Genomic DNA, 20823 nt, shown 5'->3' with positions numbered 1-20823 from the left:
TGTATGGAGGTGCTCAGTACTCCTTTATATAATGTATTTAGGTGTAGTGAGACAGTATTTGAAATATTTATATTGTTCGAAAAGAACAGATGGAAATCAACATCTATAACTGTGACAAGAACTTGTCAAATGGTGATCTTCAAACCCAAATTGAGTTAACAAGCTGTGGAAGATTTCTTTATACGTATGTGTCAGAGGCCTGTATCAATAATAGATTCCCTTTAGCCTGACCGGTCAGGTACCATTGGACACTGTAGAAAGCCTTTTGTGGATTGCTGGTGTGGCTATTTTGAAGGATACGTAAACCCATGGGAAGTAAAAGGTAATAGTTTATGTTGAATTATTAAATCCCTGTAGACTTATCGGTCAGAAAGAGAGAAAGAGAGAGAAAAAATCGTTAAGGAAATGTTCTGCAGCCTACACTAGCCGCCGGAAACAATTTGTCAAGCTGGTGACGTTATTAAGTGACAAGGTACAGCAATCCCGTGTAAACTTATCCCGGTACAATAAAGCCGCCATGATGCGTCCCATCATATTAAAAGATTTATCGCATTACTGCTTAATCTTCAATCATTGCAGACATAAACATCTTCTAGCTGAGTAGTGTTATATCTATGACATAATAGTGAGTATTGACTGTACCGCTAAGTTGTTCTTCATTCCTTGATGGGATATCTAATTTCAAAATCGATTAAGGTCATAGATTTGTTACCCAACTGTATATATTTTCTTCTTTTTGGTAATTTGTATATGTCTATTATCATAGCTCTAAACAGTAAAAGATACGATTTTGAAATATATCGATATCATCTCATTTTGAAACATTAAACATCATTTTAAATTTTAGCCTTTTTTCAAATATCGGACAACTATCATGACATTGAGCTTTATGATTATTGATATTAAATCATTTGATAATATACACACAATTGACCTTGTGACCTTGGCAGGCCAAGGTAATTTGCTTTAATTTTAAGTATTCTGCATCTACCATACTTCATACTGTAGTGATTTTCACTCGAATTTATTATGGTGGGGGTATTCGACATACTTATTCTTACTTTAGTCCTTATTTAATTATGCTGTTCATTTTTGTACGATCCTTAAGCCCACATATCACGAAACATGTGTCTAATACTACTCTCTGTGTTGTTAAATTCATTATCTAGGTCATTTCAAAGTTTTATCAGGATATGATTTGGTCAAACATTTTAGTGATTAGTTTGCATGCTCACCACTAGATATAATTTATTTCACATTGTATGTAAAAAAAAGGAAGCAAACTAAACGGGAGCCCGTTGCAAGCAAAAAGTGTTATTAACACCAAAAAACCACTGGTCAGTGGTACAGTAGAAAATGTATAAATGAGCCTTGTCCTTATCTTTGTCAGTTCTTAGTTGTTGCGACCAGGTCTAGCACATTTTAGCTACTGGGCTTTGAACGTCGAACTGCCACGACCACTGGTTATGAGTGATCTCATGGTAGTACTTGTGGCTTCTTGGTCTCGACACAGCGGTCGCGGAACTCCCTCGTGTTGACGTCTCATTGTATTAACAGCATGGATGTGTAGTATATATATTACTTCCACAGTCTCGTCAGTTGCGCTTGACAGTGTGTGCAGATTGCTACATACTGTATTTGTCAGTGTAAAGCCAGGCAAGGTACGCAGTGACACTGAAACATTAAACTGGCTTTTTTAAAGAAAGTTATTGTCCTATAATTCTCACAAGATTGCAATCTAAGAAATAATTAACGATGATCCGTGTAATGTTGCAGGGTATACAACGGGGATGAGGATATTTTGCAATTAAATTAATAACGAAGGCCGTAGGCACAATATGTATATTTTATCAACAAAATAACGCAATACTCAATAAATAAATTACAAGGTTTTCCCGGGGTTTCTTTGCCGTTTTTCTATTAGAAAGAGGTAGATCTCAGAATTAACAGTATATGGTAGAATAGAAATAATCAACTTTGACTCGTGTATTGTTGCAGGATATACAACGAGGACGAGGATATTTTGCAATTAAATTAATAACGAAGGCCGCACACGAATCATCGGTAATTATTTCTTAAATAATGCATGGTGATTAATTTGTTTACAATCTGCTGAAAAGTATAGGGCAATAGTTTGGTAAAGAAGGCGGTAAAATACGTATATTTCCGTTTTAAATGCAAGTTTTTCTTATATTCAACCTGTTCAATGTTATCGCATTCCAACGTCGCGCTTTCAGTGTGACATATTCTCATGACGTCATGAGTACACGTAATCGTTCCCGGCAATTTAATTTCAACATTTTCATTAATATACTGCTTTTAGTTACCGCAGAGGCCTACATACTAACTTGGAACGAACTCCTGGCGCGTTACAATGACTTATTTAGCAATATAAGCTATACTAGCATGATACTTGGTTTTAACCAGATATGATTTGGATAAATATTGTGTTACAGTCTCTCTGAGGACAAAAATGACGCTAACAAGCATGAGAGGAATCCATGTTAGTTTGAATTTATAAAGATGAGCCTCAGAAGATTCATATCCAAACTTACTCACTTCATTCTGTTTCAACCTTTCGATAATTACCGCCTTTACAGTCCTATCTACTACGCGCGAATTTCAATATGACCCTATGATCCAAATTTAAGATCGAGAGGTATTGTCATGCATTACGATGGAAAATGATCTTAATGAGACATTCAGCTCTGACTCTCCTCAAATAACGACAAGACAAAGCAGAGTATTGATTTTTATAATAATTTCATTGGAAGCTTGTATTTTTGCAATTAATCAACGAAATGAGTAGAAATGGGGAGGGGGAGGGGAAGGGGGCATATCAAGATTTTACCAACATCTGATATCGCCACCGTTGTCTCCTCACAACAAATATCGGTGATGATCTATCGATTCCTTCTGTTAATTGGATATCGGAAAACTAATAAAAATATATCCCTGTCGGATAAGGGATTTTCATATATCTCTTCTACTAAGGGGACACCGAAGGGACAAAAAAATAATCTTCCGTCCCAAGAGCACTATATAGTATGTTTTCATATCCTCTTTTTCTCTTTCTTTAATCTTCTGCCCCCATTAAGATACATATCCTCTTTATTTGATCTTCTGCTCCAATAGTAACATTTATCATGAATTCATATCGTCTGTTTATTTCAATGTCTTCTTTCATGGTATGTTTGTTGTTGTGTCTGTTGGTGTGTCTGTTGGTATCTCTGTTGTTGTGTCTGTTGGTGTGTCTGTTGGTGCGTCTGTTGGTGTGTCTGTTGGTGTGTCTGTTGTTGTGTCTGTTGGTGTGTCTGTTGGTGCGTCTGTTGGTGCGTCTGTTGTTGTGTCTGTTGTAGTGTCTGTTGGTGTCTCTGTTGTAGTGTCTGTTGGTGTCTCTGTTGTGCCTGTTGGTGTGTCTGTTGGTGTGTCTGTTGGTGTGCCTGTTGGTGTGTCTGTTGGTGTATCTATTGGTGTGCCTGTTGGTGTCTCTGTTGTTGTGCCTGTTGGTGTCTCTGTTGTTGTGCCTGTTGGTGTGTCTGTTGTTGTGCCTGTTGGTGTGTCTGTTGTTGTGCCTGTTGGTGTGCCTGTTGGTGTCTCTGTTGGTTTCTCTGTTGTAGTGTCTGTTGGTGTCTCTGTTGTTGTGCCTGTTGGTGTGTCTGTTGGTGTGCCTGTTGGTGTGTCTGTTGGTGTGCCTGTTGATGTGTCTGTTGGTGTCTCTGTTGTTGTGCCTGTTGGTGTGTCTGTTGGTGTGTCTGTTGTTGTGCCTGTTGGTGTGCCTGTTGGTGTGTCTGTTGTTGTGCCTGTTGGTGTGTCTGTTGGTGTGTATGTTGGTGTGTATGTTGGTGTGTCTGTTGGTGTGTCTGTTGGTGTGTATGTTGGTGTGCCTGTTGGTGTGTCTGTTGTTGTGCCTGTTGGTGTGTCTGTTGTTGTGCCTGTTGGTGTGCCTGTTGGTGTCTCTGTTGTTGTGCCTGTTGGTGTCTCTGTTGGTGTGTCTGTTGGTGTGTATGTTGGTGTGTCTGTTGGTGTCTCTGTTGGTGTGCCTGTTGGTGTGTCTGTTGGTGTGCCTGTTGGTGTCTCTGTTGTTGTGCCTGTTGGTGTGTCTGTTGTTGTGCCTGTTGGTGTGTCTGTTGGTGTGTATGTTAGGTGTGTATGTTGATGTGTCTGTTGTTGTGTCTTTTGGTGTGTCTGTTGGTGCGTCTGTGGCGTGTCTGTTGTAGTGTCTGTTGGTGTGTCTGTTGGTTGTGTCTGTTGGTGTGTCTGTTGGTGTGTCTTTTGGTGTGTCTGTTGGTGTGGCTGTTGGTGTATCTGTTGATTTGTCTGTTGGTGTCTCTGTTGGTGTGTCTGTTGGTGTGCCTGTTGGTATCTCTGTTGGTGTGTCTATTTGTGTGTCTGTTGGTGTGTCTATTTGTGTGTCTGTTTGTGTGTCTGTTGGTGTGTCTGTTGGTGTGTCTGTTGGTGTGTCTGTTGGTGTGTGTGTTGGTGTGTGTGGGTGTGTGGTCTAGTTGTGTTTGTTGGTTCCTGTTGTGTGTGTGCTGTTGTGTTTGTGTGTCTGTTGGTGTGTCTGTTGTGGTTCTGTTTGTGTGTTGTTGTGTGTGGTTGTGTCTGTTGGTGTGTTTTGTGTGTCTTTGTGTGTTGTTGTGTTCTGGTGTGCTGTGTTTGTGGTGTTCTGTGTATGTTGGTGTGTATGTTGGTGTGTATGTTGGTGTGTCTATTTGTGTGTCTGTTGTTGTGTCTGTTGCTGTTTGTGTGTCTGTTGGTGTGTATGTTGGTGTGTCTATTTGTGTGTCTGTTGTTGTGTATGTTGGTGTGCCTGTTGGTGTGTCTATTTGTGTGTCTGTTGTTGTGTCTGTTGCTGTTGGTGTGTCTGTTGGTGTGTCTGTTGGTGTGTCTGTTGGTGTGTCTATTTGTGTGTATGTTGGTCTGTCTGTTGGTGTGTATGTTGGTGTGCCTGTTGGTGTGTCTATTTGTGTGTATGTTGGTCTGTCTGTTGGTATCTCTGTTGTTGTGTCTGTTGGTGTGTCTGTTGATGTGTCTGTTGGTGTGTATGTTGGTGTGTCTGTTGGTGTGTATGTTGGTGTGTCTGTTGGTGTGTCTATTTGTGTGTCTGTTGGTGTGTCTGTTGGTGTGTATGTTGGTGTGCCTGTTGGTGTGTCTGTTGGTGTGCCTGTTGGTGTGTCTGTTGGTGTGTCTGTTGTTGTTTCTGTTGGTGTGTCTGTTGGTGTGTCTGTTTGTGTGCTTGTTGGTGTGCCCGTTGGTGTGTCTGTTGGTGTGTCTGTTGGTGTGTCTGTTGGTGTGTCTGTTGGTGTGTATGTTGGTGTGTCTATTTGTGTGTATGTTGGTGTGTCTGTTGGTGTCTCTGTTGTTGTGTCTGTTGGTGTGTCTGTTGTTGTTTCTGTTGGTGTGTCTGTTGGTGTGTCTGTTTGTGTGCCTGTTGGTGTGCCCGTTGGTGTGTCTGTTGGTGTGTCTGTTGGTGTGTCTGTTGGTGTGCCCGTTGGTGTGTCTGTTGGTGTGTCTGTTGGTGTGTCTGTTGGTGTGTCTATTTGTGTGTATGTTGGTGTGTCTGTTGGTGTCTCTGTTGGTGTGCCTGTTGGTGTGGCTGTTGGTGTGTCTGTTGGTATCTCTGTTGTTGTGCCTGTTGGTGTCTCTGTTGTTGTGTCTGTTGGTGTCTCTGTTGTTGTGCCTGTTGGTGTCTCTGTTGTTGTGTATGTTGATGTGTCTGTTGGTGTGTATGTTGGTGTGTCTGTTGGTCTCTCTGTTGGTGTGTATGTTGATGTGTCTGTTGTTGTGTCTGTTGGTGTCTCTGTTGTTGTGCCTGTTGGTGTCTCTGTTGTTGTGTCTGTTGGTGTGTATGTTGATGTGTCTGTTGGTGTGTATGTCGGTGTGTCTGTTGGTATCTCTGTTGGTGTGTATGTTGGTGTGCCTGTTGGTGTCTCTGTTGTTGTGTCTGTTGGTGTGTCTGTTGGTGTCTCTGTTGTTGTTTCTGTTGGTGTGTCTGTTGGTGTGTCTGTTGGTGTCTCTTTTGGTGTGTCTGTTGGTGTCTCTGTTGTTGTGTCTGTTGGATTGCCTGTTGGTGTGTCTGTTGGTGTCTCTTTTGTTGTGTCTGTTGGTGTGTCTGTTGGTGTGTCTGTTGTTGTGTCTGTTGGTGTCTCTGTTGGTGTGTCTGTTGGTGTCTCTGTTGTTGTGTCTGTTGGTGTGTCTGTTGGTGTATTTGTTGGTGTCTCTATTAGTGTCTCAAATCTAAACGATACTAACAATGTATTAATAGACGATACATTAACTAAGTACGCACGGGTTTATTTTAAATGTTAGCTAGGTATTAATTTTTTTCGCGCTATATGCAATTTTTGTGAATATAGCGAATTTGAATCCCCTGTTACCAACAGTACAGGATGTGCAAACACGGGAAGACCATTTAATCTGGGAGATTTTCTCTATTTGTACACTGTAACCAAAAAACCCACATAGGTTGAAATTCAAACATTTTCTTAATTGTCTGAAACCAGTGTATTATCAGTATGTCAAGAAAATTGCGAAAGATATTCTAAAAAGGGAATAGTTGATGCATTAAACACAGATACGATATGTCATCAATTGACATCGGTGAAACAGACAACATAGGCTACGGTGTGTATAGACAAGACTGTCACTTACTGTATACTATTTTCCCTATATTACTAGTCAGTTTGAATATTGCTTTGGCTGTTATGAACTGTACATAATTTCTTTTACCAACGGTTGTCATCCTCGCAAAGGACATCGGTGATTACAAAGATACCGACTGAATGAAAAGGATGAACGAAGTCTTACAACAGAGCAGCATGCCATGTTTGTTTCTACGACAGACAGATATTAACATTCTCGCATATACAATTTAAGATGTCATAGGAAGAATTAATGAAACCTCCCTACCCACGCCTCAGATGTGGCCTTTTGCTCTCCGAGAATACATCCTAACGCTAGGCGTAAAGGAGGAAACTTCCGCTAGTCTCAGCTAGTAAGTTGACCTTATACTCTCCACTTTTACAAAAATACACAAAGGTGGTCATGGTTTGAACTCCTGTGAAACAGACAATGCTTTATTATATAAGTATATGCTTAGGCTAATGCTATAAGTGTACCTATATATGTAGCCTATATGTGTAGGCTGTAGGTATAGTTATAGGTGAAGACTATAGGTGTAGGGTGTATTTGTAGTTATAGGTGAAGATTATAGGTGTAGCTATAGATGTAACCTATAAGTGAAGACCATAGGTGTAGTTATAGGTGAAGACTATAGGTGTAGTTATAGGTGAAGATTATAGGTGTAGTTATAGGTGAAGACTATAGGTGTAGTTATAGGTGAAGACTATAGGTGTAGTTATAGGTACAGACTATAGGTGTAGTTATAGGTGAAGACTATAGGTGTAGTTATAGGTACAGACTATATGTGTAGTTATAGGTGAAGACTATAGGTGTAGTCATAGGTACAGACTATAGGTGTAGTTATAGGTACAGAATATATGTGTAGTTATAGGTGAAGACTATAGGTGTAGTTATAGGTACAGACTATATGTGTAGTTATAGGTACAGACTATAGGTGTAGTGATAGGTGAAGACTATAGGTGTAGTTATAGGTGAAGACTAAAGGTGTAGTTATAGGTGAAGACTATAGGTGTAGTTATAGGTGAAGACTATAGGTGTAGTTATAGGTGAAGAATATAGGTGTAGTTATAGGTGAAGACTATAGGTGTAGTTATAGGTGAAAACTATAGGTGTAGTTATAGGTGAAGACTATAGGTGTAGTTATAGGTACAGACTATTGGTGTAGTTATAGGTGAAGACTATAGGTGTAGTTATAGGTACTGAATATAGGTGTAGTTATAGGTGAAGAATATAGGTGTAGTTATAGGTACAGACTATAGGTGTAGTTATAGGTACAGACTATAGGTGTAGTTATAGGTGAAGACTATAGGTGTAGTGATAGGTACAGACTATAGGTGTAGTTATAGGTGAAGACTATAGGTGTAGTTATAGGTGAAGACTATAGGTGTAGTTATAGGTGAAGACTATAGGTGTAGTTATAGGTACAGACTATAGGTGTAGTTATAGGTACAGACTATAGGTGTAGTTATAGGTACAGAATATATGTGTAGTTATAGGTGAAGAATATAGGTGTAGTTATAGGTACAGACTATAGGTGTAGTTATAGGTACAGACTATAGGTGTAGTTATAGGTGAAGACTATAGGTGTAGTGATAGGTACAGACTATAGGTGTAGTTATAGGTGAAGACTATAGGTGTAGTTATAGGTGAAGACTATAGGTGTAGTTATAGGTACAGACTATTGGTGTAGTTATAGGTGAAGACTATAGGTGTAGTTATAGGTACAGACTATAGGTGTAGTTATAGGTGAAGAATATAGGTGTAGTTATAGGTACAGACTATAGGTGTAGTTATAGGTACAGACTATAGGTGTAGTTATAGGTGAAGACTATAGGTGTAGTGATAGGTGAAGACTATAGGTGTAGTTATAGGTGAAGACTATAGGTGTAGTTATAGGTGACGACTATAGGTGTAGTTATAGGTACAGACTATAGGTGTAGTTATAGGTGAATAATATAGGTGTAGTTATAGGTACAGACTATAGGTGTAGTTATAGGTGAAGACTATAGGTGTAGTTATAGGTACAGAATATAGGTGTAGTTATAGGTGAAGAATATAGGTGTAGTTATAGGTACAGACTATAGGTGTAGTTATAGGTACAGACTATAGGTGTAGTTATAGGTGAAGACTATAGGTGTATTTATAGGTGAAGACTATAGGTGTGATTATAGGTGAAGACTATAGGTGTAGGCTGTATTTGTAGTTATAGGTGAAGACTATAAGTGTAGCTATATATGTAGCCTATAGGTGTAGGCTGTATTTGTAGTTATAGGTGAAGACTATAAGTGTAGCTATAGATGTAGCCTATAGGTGTAGGCTGTATGTGTAGTTATAGGTACAGACTATAGGTGTTGTTTAATGTGTAGGCTGTATGTTTAGGTTATATGTGTAGGTTGTAGATTTAGGTTATATGAGTAAATTGTAGGTAAACGAGTTAAATATAATATTTTTACCATATATTGGATGAAAAAATAAAAAGAGCCGTTATGTTTTGTAACCTATATGTAAACATTTATATCCTTAATAAGACCACATTAATAATAACCATCTGGTGGTTATAGTCCGGATTTTTTTAAATAGACACCACAACGACTAGTTCTCGCCAGCGTTTCAAGAGTTGCTCAATTCGAGCATCGGTGTAGGTAAATCAACTGGGAATGAAGCAGGTAAAATTGACATTGAAATGTCGGTGTTAATCATCCTAGCAATATAAATAGTCTATATAGTCATATGAAGACTAAGTCAACGTATGATTGGTCACTGAACGTCACACCTTGCTGGTTATTTTACGACATAAACAATGTCATGTTTTGATACCCCTTCAGTTAACCTTCTAAACAACAGAAATATATACAATATAAATACTTATAGAGGCGAATTACTACTATTACTACACATTGCCGCCAGTTGTCATATTGTACTTTGCTGGGTTCAAGCATGTACGGGTTCACTACTTTTTGCAATTGTTGTTTTGCCAAATATGACAAAGACTGTCAATATATCTTAAACAACAAAAAGACAATAAAAAAAAACCCCAAAACCCCAACAATTTGTCAGAAATTCGACATGATAACCAACTACATTTGTATCGGGGAATGGTCGACACGAGATTAGCCTTGCCCGTCTTCGGTTAAACGCAGTGATCAGATACAGTACTTAAGAGACAATGAACCATAAAACGTTGATTTTACTGGACTGCACTGAACTGTAGCCCACGCGAGATACATTTGCTATTTTAATCTTAATCGTTTCATAAGGATTAAACCTTTATTCGAAACGATAAAAAACTAAAGCATTTTTGGACTATCTGAAAGCTTTCAGTCTCTTTGACAACATATAATCATAAACACTTTCTTATTGTGATCTGTATATAAGGGTGTTTTCAATGTCTGAATCTACACTTTTTGGTTAGTTGGATACCCTCTCGATTTGAAATAGCTTTCATCCACATTTGCCCTAATGACCGTTTACGTCAAGAACATAACACAAAACACAAATTAGATCTGTGATTGCACAGACGTATGTCTTATATAGTTCCGTTCGTTTGATCTTGTTTTCATTTCTATATGCCCTAAAGACATGACCTTTCCTGTCTTGATCATCCGTTGAGAAAAAAACGATAATGTATAGAATTATCAAGGCAACCGCTGATTTGTCAGAACACAAGCACTCAACGTTACAATACTGTATGAAATTGTCGAGGCGATCCGCTGATTTGTCAGAACACAAACACTCAACGTTACAATAATATATGAAATTGTCGAGGCAATCCGCTGATTTGTCAGAACACAAACACTCAACGTTACAATAATGTATGAAATTGTCGAGGCGATCCGCTGATTTGTCAGAACACAAACACTCAACGTCACAGTAATGTATGAAATTGTCGAGGCGATCCGCTGATTTGTCAGAACACAAACACTCAACGTCACAGTAATGTATGAAATTGTCGAGGCAATCCGCTGATTTGTCAGAACACAAACACTCAACGTTACAGTAATGTATGAAATTGTCGAGGCAATCCGCTGATTTGTCAGAACACAAACACTCAACGTCACAGTAATGTATGAAATTGTCGAGGCAATCCGCTGATTTGTCAGAACACAAACACTCAACGTCACAGTAATGTATGAAATTGTCGAGGCAATCTGCTGATTTGTCAGAACACAAGCACTCAACGTTACAATACTGTATGGAATTGTCAGGCGACCCACTAATTTGTCGGAACACAAACACTCAACTTTACAATACTAAATGAAATTGTCGAGGCAATCCGCTGATTTGTTAGAACACAGAACCATTATATAGAACACCATTTTTTTTTGTTAACATTGCAAACGAAACCAACAAGATACACTACCGATCATATAAACTTTCAATATAAATCATTCTAGAGTTGACCTTAATGTTTTCTGTTGAATTTCAATACATGTTATAATCTCAATAGTTCATATTTAACTCGATGCACTATGCTAACTTATTATCACCCATCATGACGTGGCCAGGATAGGGCATTTCAGTAGTACGATAACACTATCAAATCGCTTTTACGCGCCTCTATCTTCGTTTGCTTTCGTCTTTAATTCCCCTTGACTGTTGTAAAGATGTTTATGAATTACTCACCCTACCCTATACACTTAATTGAGATAAGAATTACTTACTGGTACCGGTCGCTCAGAGGTCTATTAAAATGTATTGAGGATTAAACCTACATTAAATCAGCACTACAGTGATGACGTCATTTTCAGAAACGTGACGCTCCTCAAGCGGTCAATAAATTAATGCGGGATTAAAGCTTAATAAAAGCTAGATTCACCTCCCAATTTTAATAGAGCTCCTTTCAAACAAGATTGAATAGTCAGTTATATGAGGAAAACTGCATCCTCTATTATTTCAATGGACAACCAGTCCCGGGTGTTTCGGAAGGGTAAGCGTCATTCAGTCGTAGAATGTAGAATATATTAGTAATCTCAATGTAGAATACCTCACTGAAGAATACATCAATGTAGAATACAACAATGTAGAATACCTCAAATGTAGAAAACATCAATGTAGAATATATCAATGTGAAATACATCAATGTGGAATATATCGACGCAGAATGTCTAAATGTAAAATACATCAATGTACATTGTAGAATACATCGACGCAGAATGTCTAAATGTAAAATACATCAATGTAGAATGCATCAACAATATAGAAAACATCAATGTAGAATACATCAATGTAGAATACACCCGCAGATCGTGTTGTCTGTACAACGTTCCCATGATCTTCATCAACTTTCGAAATCCTGTGTAGAAAACGTCTGTCAACACTCGATCCTATCATGTAACGGTAAGCTGTTATAGGTTACGCTGAAATTCAGGAATCTCTATTTGTTTCGAGTTCTATCATTTTATTATCGATAAACTTGCACTACAGAGGGTTGGATTTTTGTAATAATATTTTACGGCTTTAGGGCGGTGACAGGAATTGTTGAGCAACGCCCTGCAGAAATGTTACATTTTTACTGATATAAGCCTTTGCCTGGGTGAACCTTAAACATTGTAGGTTCCTGAAATGTTTATTCTATAATAGCTAAAGTGTCTACCATATATGACGCTAGCGGTGTGGGGGACTCAGAACAAGGGGATCTCGGATAGTGACAACTAAATAGCCCTCTTTTATAGGATAAGTAAATTATTGATGAAGTGCAATCGTTCATGTGAATAAAAGAATTGTTCGATTTTCCTATATTCTTATCCATTTCTATATCAAATTTTCCAATTAGGTTTACCATGATGCGGTACGATAAATATAATTATGTTCGTCGTCTTTAAAGGTATAGACTGGAAGGTAACATACGAACATGGCATTAACAGGTCATCAATTTCAGTATTTAGAGATTTAATTAAAGCCAACATAAATAATTCATATACGAGTCATTCAATAGATAGTCAACTGAATAGAACCGTATCCATTTCCTCCGGTAGAATCTGTATGATTCAAAAGTAGATTATGTCGTCATGACAATTTAATTCTACTAGTCCTCGACACCTGAACGAAATGTGACATATTACTTACGGCCTGGTGACACGCAGGCCGACGTTGGAAACGTTATTTTGTCGACACTTTGACACGTAAAGCCTATTTTCTTTATTACTATTATAAACGATTCTTAATATGCAAAGATCCCCATCATCGGAAGTGCTGTCTTCTTTATTCTTCATAGTGGACTATCTGAATGATAAATATCTAAAAGCGGTATTTCTTGTGGAATTGATAATGCTATTAAATCACAGCGACTCAATGAGTGGCGGAATAAAACTTAACAAAATTGTCCCCGTTTTCGGAAGGAACTGTGTCATAACGTCAAAACCTTCCTGTTGGTAGTACACCTGTAGGATTGTAAAACTAAGCTGGTTCCTCAGCTGATTCATTCAATTTAGAATACAAAAATGGAAATCTGTTTCGATTTGGAAAACACTACAATGAGTTGTATGTCATTTAGAATATAGAACAGGACATGCATTTGTTTATACAACAGTTCTACTCGCGTCCACGTTTATTAGAATATATCAAAAGGAGTTTTTTGTTTAGTTTTAAACAGACAAAATATCATATAACTGACATGCAATACGGCCTTTTAATACAAATCAAAACAGATGTAAGAACACTATGTTAAAATAAATAAATAAATAAACAAAAACGCTGTGCTTACGTTATACTTAATATATTCTCTCCGTACAGAAACACTAGCGATGAGCGTTAAAATCCGCTTGTCTTACATAGAAATTTGAGTTTTCACTAACTTTCTCAAAAATATGAGTTATATGCTAAACAGAATAATACACTCATGAATATGACTATGTCAAATGGAATTTATCAAACTCGTTCAATAATTTGATAAGCCACGGGCCTTTAGACGAGAGACGCATCAGTTTATTGAACGAGTTTAATAAATTCCATATGACAGAACCACTCATACAAGATAAATTATATAAAAACTTCTTTCGGCAAATGACTTCGAACTCAGCACAGTAGTGTGTGTTTACAATATCGTCTGATTACTATTTACCAGTGCTTTTCAATCTGATATAGAATATATAATTCTGGCTACACGTTAATTTTGATTTACTGTCACTGTTCCGACTTATTCGGAAGAGAAGAAATATGAATATAGAAATTCTCTTGTCTTCATAATTTTGCTCCTCACATAGGATGATAAAGTCGAGAAAAAAGTGTATTACCCCAAAAGGGTTCTTAAAAGTGTTAGTTCCTACTAACATAGCCATTTAACAAGTTAAAAGTGTTGGTTCCTACTAACATAGGCATTTAACAAGTTAAAAGTGTTGGTTCCTACTAACATAGCCATTTAACAAGTTAAAAGTGTTGGTTCCTACTAACATAGCCATTTAACAAGTTAAAAGTGTTAGTTCCTACTAACATAGCCATTTAACAAGTTAAAAGTGTTGGTTCCTACTAACATAGCCATTTAACAAGTTAAAAGTGTTAGTTCCTACTAACATAGGCATTTAACAAGTTAAAAGTGTTGGTTCCTACTAACATAGCCATTTAACAAGTTAAAAGTGTTGGTTCCTACTAACATAGCCATTTGACAAGTTAAAAGTGTTAGTTCCTACTAACATAGCCATTTGACAAGTTAAAAGTGTTACTTCCTACTAACATAGCCATTTAACAAGTTAAAAGTGTTAGTTCCTACTAACATAGGCATTTGACAAGTTAAAAGTGTTAGTTCTTACTAACATAGGCATTTGACAAGTTAAAAGTGTTAGTTCCTACTAACATAGGCATTTGACAAGTTAAAAGTGTTAGTTCTTACTAACATAGGCATTTGACAAGTTAAAAGTGTTAGTTCCTACTATCATAGGCATTTAACAAGTTAAAAGTGTTAGTTCTTACTAACATAGCCATTTGACAAGTTAAAAGTGTTAGTTCCTACTAACATAGGCATTTGACAAGTTAAAAGTGTTAGTTCTTACTAACATAGGCATTTGACAAGTTAAAAGTGTTAGTTCCTACTTACATAGCCATTTAACAAGTTAAAAGTGTTAGTTCTTACTAACATAGGCATTTGACAAGTTAAAAGTGTTAGTTCCTACTGACATAGGCATTTGACAAGTTAAAAGTGTTAGTTCCTACTAACATAGGCATTTGACAAGTTAAAAGTGTTGGTTCCTACTAACATTGGCATTTGACAAGTTAAAAGTCAAGTAAGGTTAATAGTGTAACTTTGTGATCATTTACATGTATAGTTGTATATGCACGAACATTTCGATACCTAGAGTTGTTTGATTAATTAACGGTCTATCGACTACTACAGTCATTGAGATTCAAATGACAGCGAAAAGACGTCACAAAGATAAGATTATTATGATTGATAAGATGACACGGAGTAATGATGGATTATTTCCAATATATTTGTTAGGTAAAGGTATAATTGCTGTAAATATATGAAATATAAACGGCAGACATAACGAATCAAGAAAACTTTTAAGTTTTATTTTGTATTGTTTATAGTCTTATATCAACATAACAAGGTCATGTGATGATATCTCACGTCAATATTTAATAACCGCTCAGTCTATCATAAAATACCATGTCGAATGTTAAGCCAATAATACTGCCAACTTGTTTACTATAGATGGTTTGAAATGCATGAAAATGCAGTTTGAAAGTTCGCATTGACGATAGAATTATACCAAACAATAAGAATACGATGATAAATCGATTTATATACATATTTTAATAAGTTTCCACCGATTTACGTTCAACCAATTATATGTACATCATCAACAGAAGAGAAACATCAACAGCAACAATATCCAGCGAATCCAGATTTAAATTAATGGAAATTAGGTTTTCATTCCTATCATAAAACACAATAATATTAGAGCTGATGATGATGATGATGATGAGTACTTACAATATAAAAATCGCCTCCATTAACGTGTCCTGAGTAAACAATCGCATAATTCGTGTTCATTCACGTATTGTCTAAATGTCTGATTGACTAGGATGTATGGCTGGTACGTTTCAGTAAATTACACAATTTCTCGTGTTTGAATCTGCTTGTCTGCGTATAACGCTACGACATCAGAGTGATCAACAACTTCGTCGGAATCTTCGGCATCTATGTTATCTTTATGGTCGTTTTTCTCCTCTGTATGTTTTACGAATTTGTGAAGCTGAAGCAGACGACATTTTTCAGTGACATGACCGTTGGTTTGGGTTGGATTATCATTATTTTGAGGTTCTTTTCTGTTCTCTTTTTCTTTAAGTTCTATGCTCTCCACATCTTTTCCCTTTCCAAAGGCATAATCACGACTACGCCTATGTTTCGTTGGTAAGCTGGTCTCTGCATACCAACTTCGGTTGGCGTCCGTCAGACTAGTGCATTGAAAAGATTTCAAAAAACTTCGCCTGAAATTGTCACTTAGAAAAGCATACAAAATAGGATTGAGCATACTGTTTGAAGATGTCAACACAGTGAAAAAATTGAACATGAGAATCTCCCAATCCTCCAGACTTTTGTCTTTAGGTCGTAATGTAAGATTTACTTGAAAACACCAATATGGTAGCCAACATACGATGTATACTGATATGACTGTGAGCACCATTCTAGTGACCTTCTTATGAGCCTTTCTGGTTTCTTTGGATTTATTTACAGGTCCAACTGTTCTCAGCCGCATTACCACAAGGAGATAGAAAACAGATATTAGAGAAACTGGAATACCGAAACCAAGCAGGAAGGTATACCACGTGTATGCCTTTTCAGTTGGTATGAGTTGTCCGGATGGCCATTCTATTGTACACGTTAGTTTCCCAGGGAAGTTGTGATTGGGTACAGTTTTCGAATAGAGAATGGTAGGTAGCATCACGAAAAACGACAGCGACCAGATACCAATGATGACAAGAGTGGCATACCTCGGTGTTCGGTATTCTTGGGACTTTATAGCATGGCAGACGGCAATATAACGATCTCCTCCAAGTGATGTCAGAGTAAAGACTCCTGCAAAAAAGTTAATTGAATACAAGACAAAATTTATCTTGCATACGGCATTGCCGAACATCCAGTATTGTAGATACGTTGTTGTAGATATAAGTGGTAAGTGAAGAAGATAGAGAAAATCTGACACTGCCAAATTTAGAATGTACAAATTGGTAACTGTTTTCATTTTGGCGTAACGCAAAACGACGAAGATAACGAGACCGTTTCCAATTAGACCACAAAGGAAAATACACGCGTAAGACACAACAACAACATAGGTAGAAACTGCCACATTCACGTCATCGCCGACACTAGAACCATTGTCGATATAGTCACAATCTATCAGGGCAGTTGTGTTATCAAACGCCATACTTTTTATGTTGTGCTGTATGTTATGTTAAATCATTCGAACAATAAAATCCTTTAAGATTGATGATGAATGACGATGTTGTGATATTAATATCAGACACAGGCTAAGTATTTCTCTAGTGAGAAAACCCAGCTATCGACAGCGTCTTGTTTCTCACGGCTATGATCCTTTGACAAATTTGGAATTACTACTGCTGTATTGATGTTTGTCATTACAGTCCATACACAAGGCCCGGCAGCTGTCTAACACTGATGAGCGCTTCACATACACTAGCATGTAACTGGCAAAGCTGTGTGGCCTGACCAATCACACGACAGATAGACAAGCAGTACTGTGTATCACCATAGACCAGGTGTTTTAGTCGACTTTGGCTTCGCTTCTTACCCAGCCTTATTGACAAGATGAGTATACATCGATATATGGATCAAAGACCGATCTACTAATTAGTGGACAGCAAAAGTCGTGTGATAGCTCATCGATCATTTTAGGTGACCAATAACATGCTTTGTTTTACAACATCGATAAAGCATTCCTTGGAAATAAAATAGAAATGTAATAGTCATAACATATTCAGATTGAAAGCTTAATTTGTTAGCAAGGACTTAATTCCTTGTCTGTTTCAAGTCATGACAAGTTGATGACAAGGTTTGAAAGTTCAAAGATTTTTGTTTGGCTGTCAGCAGGTTTAATGTCAAATTTTATTAATTCTGATCCCAGTTCAGAATAAACACGTTATTTGATATGCTCTGCCCTTTGGGCACGTTACGTATTCTTTATACTGAAACCCGATTCTCAATATCTGCACATCACCTGAACCATTCATAATAAAAACGATTTTTATTCAACTACATTGACCTGCAGCCAAAAAGGCAAACGTTTGATAGATATTGCAATGGTTAAACTTCTAATTGAAACGGAAATATATACAACATTATTGAAAGCTGTCGACCTTCTCTTAAAAGATGTATTTGTTCAGTCTGATTTTTTTGCTTTAATTTCCCCTAAAGGCCGTTATTCGCTAAACCATTACCATGCCCGCGATTGAAATCAACTTCCTCAAGGTCACTTAAATCATGAAACGGAGCTTTAAAAGAACAAAACAACATTGAAAATATTCTTGAATTTCGTCGAATCAAGACAAAATATCAATTCAGATATCAGATGTATAACTAAATCTGAGCACAAACTATACTACGACGGTTTCTTTATACAGGCCCAGGATTTCCATACATTTTACCCCAAAATAACCGAATAACAAAAAACACCCAAAAGAACAAGAAGGACAAAGAAGTCGTTTGACGCAATTCTATCGATTATTATCGTTTGTCGTTGTTTTCAGGGGTATTACGTCCTCACAATGGCCAGGTTAATATAAGGTATATACGGGTGTCAAGAGTATCGCAATGGGGACAGATTGTCTACTTTGATGTCTTCAATGTTCCCTAGAAGACACGGGGGGAGGGGCACAATTAGTCGCCTCTTACGTCTTACGACATACAGTGAGTTAAAGCAGGCATATTATTTCCATGCTCCTGCACGGGTTTTATTCATTAATTTGATAATCATTCAATGTCATACAGCTCGTATTTTGTTTTTATAATATATCAATGACACACACAACAAGTGTGAATGGATATAACGAACTGAAGATGATTGTATATAAGTAAAACAAAAACGATAATTATGCCAAACATTGTAAAGAATGTTCGTCAGCTCGTATAGAAAATGGGGTGCAAAAACGCTAACTTTCATAATGTGATGATTATGTTCTTTTTATCTCAACTTTCCAAAGAGCAAATTAAATCATGCCGTGATTCATCGACCGTTCCTTGTTGCCCAAATGACCCACGATAAAGGTATCAGGATAATAAAATGATAGGGTGAATGCTACCATTTTTGTTAATTACTTCATTGATTATCAAATTCGTAGACATCAATAATGAATTTAATTTAATGAATGTCTACTGGATACCGTTTTTAATTATAAAGGGGAAAATGTGATTGTTACAACACTTTGAAAAAGCAAGGATGAAATTTTTCAAACAAAATTTCGTCTGGGGAAAGATTACAGTAAACCAAATGAGGAGGTGTAACAATAAACCAAATCATTATGGGCAGGTGTAACAGTAAACCAAATCAGTATGGGCAGGTGTAACAATAAACCAAATCATTATGAGGAGGTGTAACAGTAAACCAAATCAGTATGAGGAGGTGCAACAGTAAACCAAATCATTATGAGGTGTAACATTAACCAAATCATTATGAGGAGGTGTAACAGTAAACCAAATCATTATGAGGAGGTGTAACAGTAAACCAAATCATTATGGGCAGGTGTAACAGTAAACCAAATCATTATGGGCAGGTGTAAGAGTAAACCAAATCATTATGGGCAGGTGTAACAGTAAACCAAATCATTATGGGCAGGTGTAACAGTAAACCAAATCATTATGAGGAGGTGTAACAGTAAACCAAATCATTATGGTCAGGTGTAATAGTAAACCAAATCATTATGGGCAGGTGTAACAGTAACCAAATAATTATGGGCAGGTGTAACAGTAAACCAAATCATTATGGGCAGGTGTAACAGTAAACCAAATCATTATGAGGAGGTGTAACAGTAAACCAAATCATTATGGGAAGGTGTAACAGTAACCAAATAATTATGAGGAGGTGTAACAATAAACCAAATCAGTATGGGCAGGTGTAACAGTAAACCAAATCATTATGAGGAGGTGTAACAGTAAACCAAATAATTATGAGGAGGTGTAACAATAAACCAAATCAGTATGGGCAGGTGTAACAGTAAACCAAATCATTGTGAGGAGGTGTAACAGTAAACCAAATCATTATGAGGAGGTGTAACAATAAACCAAATCAGTATGGGCAGGTGTAACAGTAAACCAAATCATTGTGAGGAGGTGTAACAGTAAACCAAATCATTATGAGGAGGTGTAACAGTAAACCACATCATTTTGAGGAGGTGTAACAGTAAACCAAATCATTATGGGCAGGTGTAACAGTAAACCAAATCATTATGGGCAGGTGTAAGAGTAAACCAAATCATTATGGGCAGGTGTAACAGTAAACCAAATCATTATGAGGAGGTATAACAGTAAACCAAATCATTATGAGGAGGTGTAACAGTAAACCAAATCATTATGAGGAGGTATAACAGTAAATCAAATCATTGTGAGGAGGTGTAATAGTAAACCAAATCATTATGGGCAGGTGTAACAGTAAACCAAATCATTATGAGGAGGTGTAACAGTAAACCAAATAGTTATGAGGTGTAACAGTAAATCAAATAATTGTGAGGAGGTGTAACAGTAAACCAAATCATTATGGGCAGGTGTAACAGTAAACCAAATCATTGTGAGGAGGTGTAGCAGTAAACCACATCATTATGGGCAGGTGTAACAGTAAACCAAATCATTATGGGCAGGTGTAACAGTAAACCAAATCATTATGGGCAGGTGTAACAGTAAACCAAATCATTATGAGGAGGTGTGACAGTAAACCAAATCATTATGAGGAGGTATAGCAGTAAACCACATCATTATGGGCAGGTGTAACAGTAAACCAAATCATTATGGGCAGGTGTAACAGTAAACCAAATCATTGTGAGGAGGTGTAACAGTAAACCAAATCATTATAGGCAGTTGTAACAGTAAACCAAATCATTATGGGCAGGTGTAACAGTAAACCAAATCATTATGAGGAGGTATAACAATAAACCAAATCATTATGGGCAGGTGTAACAGTAAACCAAATCATTATGAGGAGGTATAACAGTAAACCAAATCATTGTGAGGAG

The 20823-nt window shown here is 37.2% G+C and overlaps 1 protein-coding gene across 1 annotated transcript; it reads right to left on the bottom strand.

The window, feature by feature from the left end:
• Positions 1-15215: 15215 nt before the first annotated feature.
• On the bottom strand, positions 15216-17237 carry LOC117328767 (somatostatin receptor type 2-like). Its single transcript, XM_033886306.1, has one exon. The coding sequence runs from the start codon at positions 17007-17009 to the stop codon at positions 15693-15695; it is 1317 nt and encodes a 438-aa protein (XP_033742197.1). The 5' UTR covers positions 17010-17237; the 3' UTR covers positions 15216-15692.
• Between the last annotated feature and the right edge of the window lie 3586 nt (positions 17238-20823).

The sequence above is a fragment of the Pecten maximus genome, chromosome 1 (assembly GCF_902652985.1).
Source record: "Pecten maximus chromosome 1, xPecMax1.1, whole genome shotgun sequence".
NCBI lineage: Eukaryota > Metazoa > Mollusca > Bivalvia > Pectinida > Pectinidae > Pecten > Pecten maximus.
The sequence above is the reverse complement of the archived record's forward strand: the minus strand, read 5'-3'. Positions and strand labels throughout refer to the sequence as shown.

Excerpts from the sequence above, each read along its gene's own strand:
- LOC117328767 (XM_033886306.1), bottom strand. The coding sequence starts at position 17,009 with ATGGCGTTTGATAACACAACTGCCCTGATAGATTGTGACTATATCGAC.